The following is a 12359-nucleotide window of genomic DNA, read 5'->3' as shown; positions in this document are numbered from 1 at the left end:
GCCACACACACATGGATACAATTCCAATTCTTAGCTCTGCCTACAGCTAGTTCAGGGAGAGGCTGCTGGGACCCAAGAGTGTTCACCTAGGAGACTTCTCCTTATGTGTTTAAGATACCAATGGAGAAAAATTCAGTTGGGGGTGGGGTGTCTACTATTAATTTTGGTTTTACTGAGTAAGAATCTCCAGAGTGTGGCCTGTGAATTTGCACTTTACAAAAGGCCTACTAGTTGAGTCTGAGTTCCAGCCAGAATGACACCCACCTCAGATCAGGCTGTGCTGCAGAGGAAACCCCACTCTGGTCTGCCTTCCTCCAAGAAGTCAACAGAACCGAGAAGGTTAAACTGGTTTTAGCATGACAAGCTAATATCACACATAAAATTTTTTTATTTAAAACATTTTAAAATACAACTTTCCAATATGCAAAACTCTTAAACTGCCCCCTTTGCAAGCCCCACTCCTACCTCTGCTATTGACCCAATCATACTTCCATATTATGGGCCTGAAAGAAACTCTTACCCCAACCTTTGAGGAAGGACAGCCCTGTTTGTCAGCAACTTTCTAGGATATCAAAGGCCTCAGAAAAAAAAAAGAAAAAAAAAAAAAAAGCCCAAGCCTGAAAGATATTGCTTTACAGGGAAATAAACACTTAACAAAACTGAAATTATACTCTACTGGCCATGCTAGCACAAGCACTGTTGTCAAATCCAGCAGTCTGGCTAGTGGTATCTGGAGATAGCAGTGCCTTCTCAACTCTTGTCTCCCCCAAAAGGTTATCTGTACTGTAGTTAAGAGAGTGTCACCGTCACATCCTGGAAATAAAGCTGCCTTCTCAGTCAACTGTCCATCTCCTCTCCAGGGCAGAAGACAGCAGCTGTAGGACAAACAGAGCCCAAAAGCCAAATGGAGGACAACGAGGGTGTTCAAAGGCAGCACACATATTCATCACAGCTCAGCTGAGGCCTCTCCAAGAGGAGGAGATGGAAACCCTCATACTGGCCTGTTTTCCATGCTTGTCTTACAGTACTGAATGGGGTGCCATTACCACCTCGGAAATTCAACTGATGCTGCTCTTGTCCGAGTTCTGATGCCTCTAGCCAATCAAAGAGTTGGCATGTGAGGGACCTGACACACCACAGTATAAAGGACATGCTGAGAAGGTGCCACGAGAAGGTGCCAAGCTGTGGCCTCACTAGCCCCCCTCTAGAGGAGCTCCAAGTCTGAGCATGGTCAGGGAGGATTCCCCGGGAGAAGGCCTTGTCCAATCCCTTTGTTTGTCAAGATACTGTGCTGGTTACTTTTGATGTCATCCTTAAAGACATACATTGCTGGTGGAAAGAAGGCTGCATAGGTTTCTCAAAGCCACAGTAAGGGGAAAACCTTCTTGGATGTAATGTGAGAAAACCCAACTATCTTGTGTCAAAACAGACCAGAATAGTTTAATAGAAAGAAAACAGACAAATAAACAACTGAAAACAAAACAGACAAGCAATCCAGCATGTTAGATTTTTTGGTTTCTGTTGTTTCTGCGTGTGTGTGTGTGTGTGTGTGTGTGTGTGCTCTAAGGGAGAAGGTCCAGTTTATAAGCCTGCTTCAGGATTTCTCTGTGGGATGAGTGGAGAATGCAGCCAGTCATTGGTAGGAACTGAAAGGATGAAGACACCCACTCAACTTCTCCAGCCACCAAAGCCTTGAACAGACCTGCAAGGAAGCACAGGAGAGAGTGACGAAACCAGTGGTCGCTGCTTACTGTGGAAGGACTCTGGGGCTTGTGCAACTAACTGATTTGTGTTTAATGTTCAGACTGTGAATGCTTAAATGCTGCTGTAATTCTACACAGAAGCACTGCGTGAGGATCAAAACGAACTAAGGTTTGGTGATGGCCTAGAGCCCAGTGGTCAGCAGGAAGCTCCTGAGACACTAACATAGAAAGCAGGAGAAACACCTCTTAGGCTCTGCCTACTAGCTTTTTGCTCTTGGGAAGGCACATTCTTCTCTCTTGTTTATCTACTGTCCTTGAGAAGGCCAAGACTGGCTGTCTACTGCCTTATTTCTCTAAGATATTAGCAAATCCACAACAACAGAGGTCAAACCCAAACACTGACACTGAAAGCTCTTCCTTTCAGGACAGGCTTTTGAAGCAGAGCAGAGAAATGGATATGAAACGCACAATTTCAGCAAAAATTAATATTCCAATAGTTTTCTTTTCACATACCACACACGTTTCCATCTTATTTAATGCTTATAATGAAAGTCAGACTCAAAGCTGAGGACAGATACTTACGAGTTAGATGATCCAAAGCTGAATCCTGAAAACAGATGAAAAGGGCAATGTTAACAGAGACATATTCTTGAGAGACATATGTAGATTTTAGGCTAAGTTCTTCCCTCTCTTATTTCTTAGGGAAAAGCTCTGCCATCCACACCCATCTGCTGAATGGGCAGGAAGGAGCCCACAGAGGTGGCTCTATTCTCTCCAAAGGTGATCACATCTATCAGGGGAAAGCAGGGAAATCCTTTACTGTCTAAGCATTGTTTGGGTATTTCAGGGGTCTGGTCCCCCTCCCTGGTTGTAGCACAGTCTCTCTCACTTAGAGGCACAGTACAACATCTCAGCAAGAAAATTTGCCGTTTTCCCTATTTTTTTTTTTCCCATTCACTTATTTTTCTTTTTGAGGATATTCAAGACACTTGGGTTCTAGGTTGGGTCTGCTGCTGTGTAACTCAGAGCAAACTGTGCGACCCCTTGCAGCTTTTGCTTCTTTACTTGTAAAATAATGACGCCTAACTATATATCCCACAATTTGTTAAGTGATAAAAACAGAACACATATTCAGCTAGCTCAAGCAGCAGTGTGAACAAATGCAAGGCATTTAATGAAGTTTCTATATCCCATTTTGAGCCTGTTGGCTTGGACTTTTAAACCAAGGGTATTTAGGATCTCAAACCTTGACAGAAAAATCAAGTCACTCATTTCTTTATTTGGCAGCACATGATACAATGTTACAAATCTAATTAAAACCTAAAAAATATCATTTCATTTGTAAATGACTCTCAGCTTTAAAAATAATCTGAACTTTGTTGTTTTTAAGTGCTGTTAAGTCGGCTCTGACCCACAGTGGCCCTGTATTGGGTTTCCAAGGAGCAGTTGGTGAGCTTGAACCGCCTACCATGTGGTTTAAATGACTTTGCAGTCCAACGCATTAACCCACAGCACTACACCAGGACTACAAAATAAAATGAATAGGCAGGGTAAAAAATTAAAAAACAAACCAACCCCAAACACATTTCTTTGGAGGAAAAGGCCAATCATTTGAGTGTTCATATCAGAGGGAAAAAAGTAGGTAAGGTTTGTGAAGGAAGAATAGCTGTTTACCTCCTGCACCGGAACCAAAACCAGTGAATCCAGTGCTCTGTGTCCCAAAACCAGTAGTCTGTTGAGAGAGTGATCCAAATGTAGGAGCGTTTTGACTTGCGAGTGTGCCAAAAGACGTGGTATTGCTGCTGCTCCCAAACCTAGATTCCAGTAAGAAATAAGATTGTGGTGAGGGGGCTGCACTGTTACATGGCCACCAGAACACCTCAGGCCACACTCTTAACTCAGGTGGGATGACATACATGATTTGAGGTGATGAGATTTAAACAGGCAGCCTCTCAGAAAGAATAGGTTATACTATTAGAGCTTAACTTTATCTCAACTTTGGGAAGAAAAAATAACAAAAAGACAGTATAAAACCCAATCTGCCCAATACTTGAGTTGTTGTCTACAGTCTGGGAATTCCATGTCATCTGGAAATGAAGCAGCACCACTGATCTCACTCTTCCTATCACCAACAACTCTTCAATTCGATTCATTGTATTTTAGCATTTCTCACTTATCTATAATTCCCCTCTTCCTTCTCCTCATTATCTCCAGCTCTTCTCTGGGGAGGTAAAGTTTCTTTTATATGTAAAGACCAGCATGTGCCTGTACTTACTGTATTTTTGCCCAGTTAAAGCCCTGTCTATTCCTATTCCTACCTTAGTTCTCTCTCCCCTAAACAATAATAGCACAGACTTTTCAGACGGCCTGCCAGTGTGTCAGGGAAGTCCATTGGCACTGAGCTCTTCTGGAGATTTAATACCAGAACAGGTACTTGTTAACTCTGTTCTACAAAGTAGAAATAACCAGCCAGTCAGGCAGGATTCATAGAGGAGAGCCACCTTAAGGCAGAGATGGTACTTTTCAATGAGCAAAGAAAATAACTGGTTTCCAATCAATAAACAAAACCTCAAAATTTCCAGTCAAGCCCAAATCACCATTTATGCAGTAACATGTGCTAAGCAGTTACTGCAGAAATCAGAGTCCATCCAAAGTCTGCCACAAACACTAGTTTAAGTCTGTTACTAAGTCTCCTTTAAAAGCTCTCTTTAACTTTAATTACTGAGGTTTCCTGAGGGAAGACTTAAAAAACCCATTAGTATTTCCATAAAATCTCAGATACCATATATAAATGTGCTCGTGTCCCTGGAAACTCAGACAGTTTGCAGCAGTACCTCAGAGGTTGTTGCTGGGAGTCACTGAGTTGATTCTGACTCATACAGACCCGGGTGACAGAAGAGAGATGGGCTCAGATGGTTTTTCTTGGCTGTATTCTTTAAGGAAGGGAGTCCTGGTAGCACAGGGGTTAAAGAAGTAGACTGCTAACCAAAGAGCCAGCAGTTCCAACCCACTAGCCACTCAGTGGGAGAGCACTGTGGCAGTCTGCTTCTGTCAATTACAGCCTTGAAAGCCATGTGGAGCAATTCTACTCTGTTCTGCAGGATTGCGGAGCTGGAACTCACTGGACAACAATGGGTCTGGATTTTGGTAATTTTTATGGAAGGACACTGCCTGGTCTTGCTCATATGGCGTGACTAGGTGGATCAGAATCGCTAACCTTTGGGTTAGCAACTGATGGGAAAGGGAATGAATAAGAGGTTGGGGCATAAATGGTGCCAGGCCTAGAGGCAGGGTAGAATGAGGGGTGACTGTTAGTGGGTACACGGTCTCTTTTTGGAGTATTAAAAATGTTCTGAAATTAGACAATGATAATGGTTACACAACTCTGTGAACACACTAAAAACTAGTGAATTATACAAAGGATGAATTTTATGGCATGTAAATTACATCTCAATGCTAAAAAATGAAAAATTTTTAAAAGAGAGGTTGGAATAGGTAAATTTCCCCTTTGTCAAAAACTGCCACTGGATTAACTGCCCCTTCCCCTCTTTTGCAACAGAGAACAACAACAGAGGCAGTGGAAGGTAAAGGGAGAAGACCACAACTGCTCAATCTGTCATACCTTGTTGTGGCGAAAGAACCCAGTTCAAACCAGTTGTGAAAATGGATTCAATAAGTGACACGGAGTTTTTGGTCAAAGAACCTAACTTTTTTTTTTTTAATGCGCTTTTATTGTGAACTGAGTGATAGTTTACATGGGAGAACATTGGCTTTACACCATCGTTTCATTGCAATGATTACAATCTCCTCTGTGCACCAAAAGAATCTAACTTTTAAACTTAAAGGTTATTATCTCTGCTGAACATGTACATAAGAGTTGAGGTAAGAAGGTTTCAGTTTCATTTCAGAATGTGTTGGGGGGAAGGCAGAATCCCCACTAATAGTTTTCATCTTGTCTAGACGGGTCTGTTGAAAGGAGATGGGGATAAGATTCTTAGGATTCAATAGTGAGTAACTGTTATTATGATTAATTGCAATTGTTACAACTGTAAAGGTAGAAGTTTTGTAACAAAAAGAGGGGAGTAGTTAATTTTACAGTCCAGGAACAGAGGACCCTAGGACCATCAAGGGAGAAGAGCATGAGTGGAATGTGGGACTCTGGTGTGGTGCTGTGGATTAATGCACCAGACTGCAAAGCCGTTTGAACTGCTGCAAGGTTGGTGGTTCAAGCTTACCAGCTGCTCCTCGAAACCCTATACATGGTTGCTATGGGTTGGAACCGACTCGATGGCACTTAATAACAACAACAACAGCATGCAGAGAAGCAGTGACACCAGAGATGGAGGGGACATGGAGGGAGAGAACAGCTCATGGCAAGAGAAAGGCTGTATGCTGGTGGTCAGGAGGCAGGTTTACAGAATGCGCCTTTTGGTTGTTTAAATGATTATATATTCCTGAGTATTTTTGTGTATATCTCCCCCTCAAAATAACAACAGAGGGAATAGAAGCAAATACTGTTGAATGATGATGCACGATGGAGATTGTTATCATTGCAATGAAACGATGAGTATAAAACCAATGTTCTTCCATGTAAAGTATCACTCAATTCACAATAAAAAACAAAACAAAAAAAACTCAGAAGGTTTCAGAGCTGCGGTAATTTTTGTTCTGAATGCAAACTTTTGGATTCAGGGCACTCTTGTTTCTGAAGTCCACTTCAGGGGTTCTTCATGGCTAACTAGGATGGGTGAGGATGGAAACAGACCTGACCTTGGACATTTACAGAATGTGCTTCAGTTTGGTTTCAAGATAAAAGACCATCTTGCTAAACTTATGTCAAGTATCTTTATAATTCCCCCTAACAAAATCATCCCTACTCCCCAACTCTTCCTCTAGATTTACCCTTTTTGAGTTCAGTTCCCAGAGTGAGGCATATTAGAGCCACTTTCAGGCATAAATACCTCCCTTGAATGAGAAGCTATTTGTAGTCATCCTCACATATATTTTATTGGGACTTTTTGGTGTGGTAAAAGGCAATTTTCTCCCTAGGGTTTTGGCAATCAGAAGGAATTTCTAGGGCTCTTAAAAACAAATCTCTACTAAGGCATGGGGCAAAAAGAACAGTTTTGAAAACTGAACAATGATGAAAATTCTTCAGTGTGCTGAGGGTTTGGGTTGGTGACTAGTCTAGCTATGAAACTGAATGCCCACTTTGGGGTTTGAATGGAGAAGGAGTTGTTTGCTCAAGGGCAATCGGTCTATGCAGAACAATCCTAGGAGGAAAGAAGCTGGTGAAAACTACTCATTTAGAACTTCATCAACAGAAGGGGAACACAAGGGGAAATTCTGGCTATAAAGTAGCCAACCAAACCCAACTCACTGCTGTTGAGTTAATTCCAACTCATAGTGACCCTACAGGACAAAGCAGAACTAACTATTCCCATAGGGTTTCTAACGCTGTAAATCTTTATGGGAATGGAATGACACATCTTTCTCCTGTGGCGTGGCTGGTGGGTTCAAACCACCAACCTTTTGGTTGGCAGTTGAGTTCTTTAACCACTGTGTTACCAAGGTTCCTTATAAAGTAGCCAACACAAGATTGTTTATCTGCTTTTGACCAGTATCACCAGGAGAAGGAGTTCTGATAACTTTACCCTATAGGTTAGGGGATAGCAGGATTCTGATGTCCATCCACACATTCCACAGAGCCTGGCTTGACAAAATGAGAGACGAGGAATCCTGTAGCAACTGGAGGGCCAGTGTTCAGCTCACAATGGGACAAATTTAAAAGCTTCCTTTTTTAAAACAAGAGCAGTGGGCCCCAGTTCTTTTAGCTAACATAAGCCTTTGGTGCCCCCAGGATCTCCACAAAGGGGCTTACCCGAATCCTCCTGCGCTGGCAGCCGCTGTACCCTCTCCGAACACTTTGCCTCCCGTCGAGCCCAGAGGGCTTGTAAAGGCTGGGGCTGAACCGAATGCTGGCACCCCTCCAAAACCAGGGGATCCCCCAAAAGTAGGAGGGCTGCCAAACACTGGAGCAGCACCGAAGCCACCTGAGCAAAACAGAGGCAAACAAACAAAAATGGGGAAAAAGAAAAAAAGGAGATAGGAAGAAAAGACATTGAGTGATGAGAAACCAAATCAAAAGAGGGAGGAAAAAGGGAAAATATGTTAGAAATTCAAATACAAAGAATAATAGCAAAACACAACACCCTTCTATCAGTAAAATAATAAAACCCATAAGAACCAGAAAACCAAACCACACCTTCCCTGCACCCCAATTCTAACAGAGGGATCTAGAGTTCACTCAGGAGAATTCCTTAGAAATCTAGCATGTCCCTGCATGTGTCTCAGAGGTCCACAATCCCTTTTGGAGGTGAGCTGGATGTCACTAGTTTAAATAGTCGTGGGAAACCACATTACACCACCAAGAACCAACCTGGTGGATTTCATATCCTTCTCAGCAACTCTGAGCAGTCTGAAATTCTTCATTGAAAAAAAATCATTCTCAAGAACTCCAATCCCAGCCCAGATTTTATTACTTACGAATATATATAAGTAATCAACATATGAAAGAAATCTAATTGCATGCAAAGCCAAGTTATATAAAAGAGAGGCTACAACCCCCCATTCTCCGGGAGAATCGTGACTCAGGTTACAGCAGAAATGAAGAGATGCACAGCACCGGCACATAGCCAGGGTGCTCTTTATTTATTTAAAGCCTAATGGCTCTCACATCTCTCACCAGTCTTTCTTTCTCTCTCTCTCTTTCTATACATAATAATAATAATAACAGTAAGCTTTCTTTCTGTAGTCAGGAACTTCTTCTCTATATAAAGCACAACATTGAATTTCTTCTTTGGAGGGAGGCTGCTTGCTATGTAACTCTGAAATATGAAGTCCACTGTGAGCATAGCTGCTAGAGTTATGAGCCATCTTTTGCAAACTCCTGGCACTGAAGCTCACTGAAGGCTGGCCAAGGGCAGAACACGCTCAGGTGATCACACAGAACAGAGGCAGGTCATGCAGGGGAGCAGCCACCTCTGACTGGAGAGATGCCCAGCAGGTGAGAAGATGAATGTACTGTCCTTAGCGCTTCCTTCCACTCTTCTAAGATCCCACTGCTTAAATCACTTAAGGTCTCAGAAGAGGCACTCAGTTAAGTGCCGGCTAAACTGACTGGATTAAAATTCTACAAAAAAAATGTGCTTTAGAGGGGACCACTCTTGACAGGAAGCACAGTACTCCTTAAAATGAGTAGTGGTTGATGAGCTACATGCTAAAGCTATTAACAACCAAGTAGATGACGAGCCCTTTTCAGAAAGGAAGTCTAATTAATTGCTAGCGGGATGAATCAGGCTAGTTTATTATAGCCTTAATCACACCACAAGCTCTGCTCCTTGGACCAGGCAAGATCAAATACCACATATGAAAAGCTATCAGCTGAATACTTCAGATTCATCATGATTCTATGAACCAATTATTTGCTTATTTATCATTAATAGTGGTTGTACAACTGAGAAAATACTTTTTTGTTAAGCTCATGTTTGGGTACACACTCTGCATTTTAAAACTCTGATAGAATTCAAGCCATGATAGTGGAAACTGTTGGGTTACAAATACAACAGACTGGAAAAAAAAAAAAGTGCTAAAAAACTCTTATCGTTGAATTATTTAAGACTGATCATAGATCTAGTTACACTTTCTTCCTAGACACACAGGCCTTTATCTAGTGCCTTGTACTCAATATTGTTGAGACTTCTCAGTGGAAGGTGAGTGAGTGAAAAATGAGACATCACAATGAAACAGAAAGAAAAGTGGACAGTGGAGGAAAGAGATTAATAATACACACACACACACACACACACACAGAAACTACCCCCAAACAACAACAAACCTGGGACACAGCCAAATGGACGAGGAAGTGAATGGTCACTTAGCTCTTATTTTTGGGAGTTAGCCAACTTACTTCTGATAGTAAGAGGGATCAGGTTTTATTAGGTGTCATATTTTCATGATTTTCTTCTTTAGAAGAAGCAAATTTAGCAGTAACTGACAGTAATAAAGTGCTAATTCACTGAGCCTGCTCTGTGCCATGCATGATGCCAAGTGCTTTACAACAGTTCTCTTTATTCCCCACTTAACAGATGAGCAAACTGAGACTAGCAGAATGCCACTTCCCCAAAATAAGCCAGTTGGTAAGTGACAGACAGAGCTGGGATTGGTACAAGAGCTTAGTAACTCAAAAGTCCATCTATCATTTAATCATTAGCATTACACTGCCCCCTCAACTGCCACTATATCTAAGTCATTCTAATAGTTTCGTAATAGGGTGGTAATAGTAAGCCCACTAGACCAGGGATGAAAGGAATGCCATTTCCAGCCCATATTCCCTTCTCTCCTCAAAAATCTCCATCAGTATTATTTTCTAATGTAATTTTTTTGAAGGAAAGATGGACAAATCATCAACCTAAGAAACATTCTTAAAGTCAGAAGTCCTGATGCCTGACGCATTTGTAGGGGTAAGATTAATTCCTTGATTTAAACTAGCCTTTCCTTACTCTGAGATACTCTTCTGCAGATGGAGCTCTTTAGGACACTAATATACACACACACACACCAAGCAACAGACACATAAGCAGAGTACCCCCCACTTGTACTTTCTGGGTTTATAGTTCACTCATCCCCTACATTTCCAAGGCATTTTACTTTCTCTATTATAGTCATTAATCCAGTTTCATGGGTCAAATAATCAAACAAGAAAAATGTTCTAAAAAGTAGTGGTTGTTGTTAAGTATTATGGTGTTGGTTCTGACTCATAGTGACCCTGCAGAGGGTTTCCGAGGCTGTAAATCTTTACAGGAGCAGAAAGCCTCATCTTTCTCCCGTGGAACAGCTGGTAGTTTCGAACTGCCAACCTTGGTGTTAGCAGCCCGATTCATAACCACTACGCTACCAGAGCTCCTAAGGACAAACAGATTTTCTATTGTACAGAAAAAAATAAAAGGGTCAGATTCTCAAGTCAGTTGGGACTAGATTCCAGGTAAAAAAGCCACATATAAGAAAAACAGAAAGTCAAAACATTATCAGATTACTTAATAAAAAATTTGATCATGAAAGAACTAAAACTTCTCAGTCAAAAGTTCAAAATTGTCTTGTTAATAATTAGGGCTAAAGTTTTGTGGCTCCATTGTTTAAAAATCATCCACTGGGAGAGAGGTATGGCCAAAATGAACAAAGTTGCAATGCTCATTTCTAGTCCATTTTAAATTCTAGGAAGATTATAAAAAACTGACAACTAAGGACTGACCTGCCCAAATGACAAGTCTAAATTCCCATATACAGTGTATTTGGAAACCACAGCAGTTTAGACTATGAATTTTAATTATTCCAGTCACTAATCTGTGGTAGCCTTGCTCCTAAGCAAGAGCTACCTATGCATCTGTTAGGATCATTCCTCTGGAGTTAGCATGATTTCAAAGTATCCCATTAAGTTGTTTTAAAGGGTCCCCAAGTATCAGTTGGTAAGTTTGTCCTCAGCAAACATTCTCCCTCTCTGCCTTTCTATCCAAACATTCTCCCTCTCTGCCTTTCTATCAAAATCTTTACACATATTTTTTTATACAACAAGATAAAGAACACACACACTTCTCTAGATATTAGAGACAGAAATTGGACAGAAAGGTACCTGATAAAACTGTTTTCTTATCTAAACATACCCTGTTCTTTTTTAAAAAAAAAAACTTTAAATTATAAATGCAGTATATGACTATAAAAATGCAGAGTTCACAAATTTACAATTTAAAATTAGTGCTAGGCTAAAAAAGTAGTGATGGTTTTGTTTCTTGGTCATATGGTGTGAAAATTAACTGAGCTATATATTTATGGCATATGGTTATTGTATGTTGCTGTTGTCAAGTGTTGTTGAGTCAGCTCTGACTCATAGTGACCCTCTACACACACAACAGAATGAAACACTGCCCCGTCCTGCACCATCCTCACAATTATTGCTATGCTTGAGCCCACTGCTGCTGCCACTGTGCCAATCCATCTTGTTGGGGGCCATCCTCTTTTTCTTTGACCCTCCACTTTACCAAGCATAATGTTCTTTCTAGGGACTTGTCCCTCCTGGTAATATGAGACACGAAGTCTCACCATCCTGGCTTCTAAGGAGCATTCTGGCTGTACGTCTTTTAATACAGATTTGTTTGTTCTTCTGGCAGTCCATGGTACTTTCAATATTTTCCAGCACCATAACTCAAATGCATGAATTCTTTTATTGCCTTCCTTATTCATTGTCCAACTTCCACATGCATATGAGGCTATTGAAAATACCGTAACTTAGGTCAGGTGCACCTTAGTCCTCAAACTCACATTTCTGTGCTTGAACACTTTAAAGAGGTCTTTAGGTAACAGATTTGCGTAAAGCAACATGTTGTTCAATTTCCTGACTGCTGTTTCCAAGAACACTGATCGTAGATTCAAGAAAATTGGGGTCTTTGACAATTTCAATCTTTTGTCCATTTACCAAGATGTTATTTATTGGTCTAGTGGTGAAGATTTCTGTTTTCTTTTCATAGTGAAAGATATGGTCTTAGATCTTCATCAGTAAGCATTTTAAGTCCTCTTCACTTTCAGAAAGCAAGGCTGTATCAT

General features: G+C 41.1%; 1 protein-coding gene across 1 annotated transcript in view; it reads right to left on the bottom strand.

Annotated features, from left to right (window-relative positions):
• Positions 1-1668: 1668 nt before the first annotated feature.
• The window catches only part of NUP214 (nucleoporin 214kDa), a 173378-nt gene continuing 162687 nt past the window's right edge, over positions 1669-12359 (bottom strand). Inside the window, exons 30-33 of the mRNA XM_006834991.1 lie at positions 7585-7756; positions 3378-3517; positions 2286-2310; positions 1669-1702 (exon numbers count right to left, since the gene is read on the bottom strand). Of these exons, the coding sequence (XP_006835054.1) occupies positions 1669-1702; positions 2286-2310; positions 3378-3517; positions 7585-7756 (371 nt within the window). The remainder of the gene's footprint in view (positions 1703-2285; positions 2311-3377; positions 3518-7584; positions 7757-12359) is intronic.

This window comes from Chrysochloris asiatica, unplaced genomic scaffold, assembly GCF_000296735.1.
Source record: "Chrysochloris asiatica unplaced genomic scaffold, ChrAsi1.0 scaffold00014, whole genome shotgun sequence".
NCBI classification, from domain to species: domain Eukaryota; kingdom Metazoa; phylum Chordata; class Mammalia; order Afrosoricida; family Chrysochloridae; genus Chrysochloris; species Chrysochloris asiatica.
The sequence above is the reverse complement of the archived record's forward strand: the minus strand, read 5'-3'. Positions and strand labels throughout refer to the sequence as shown.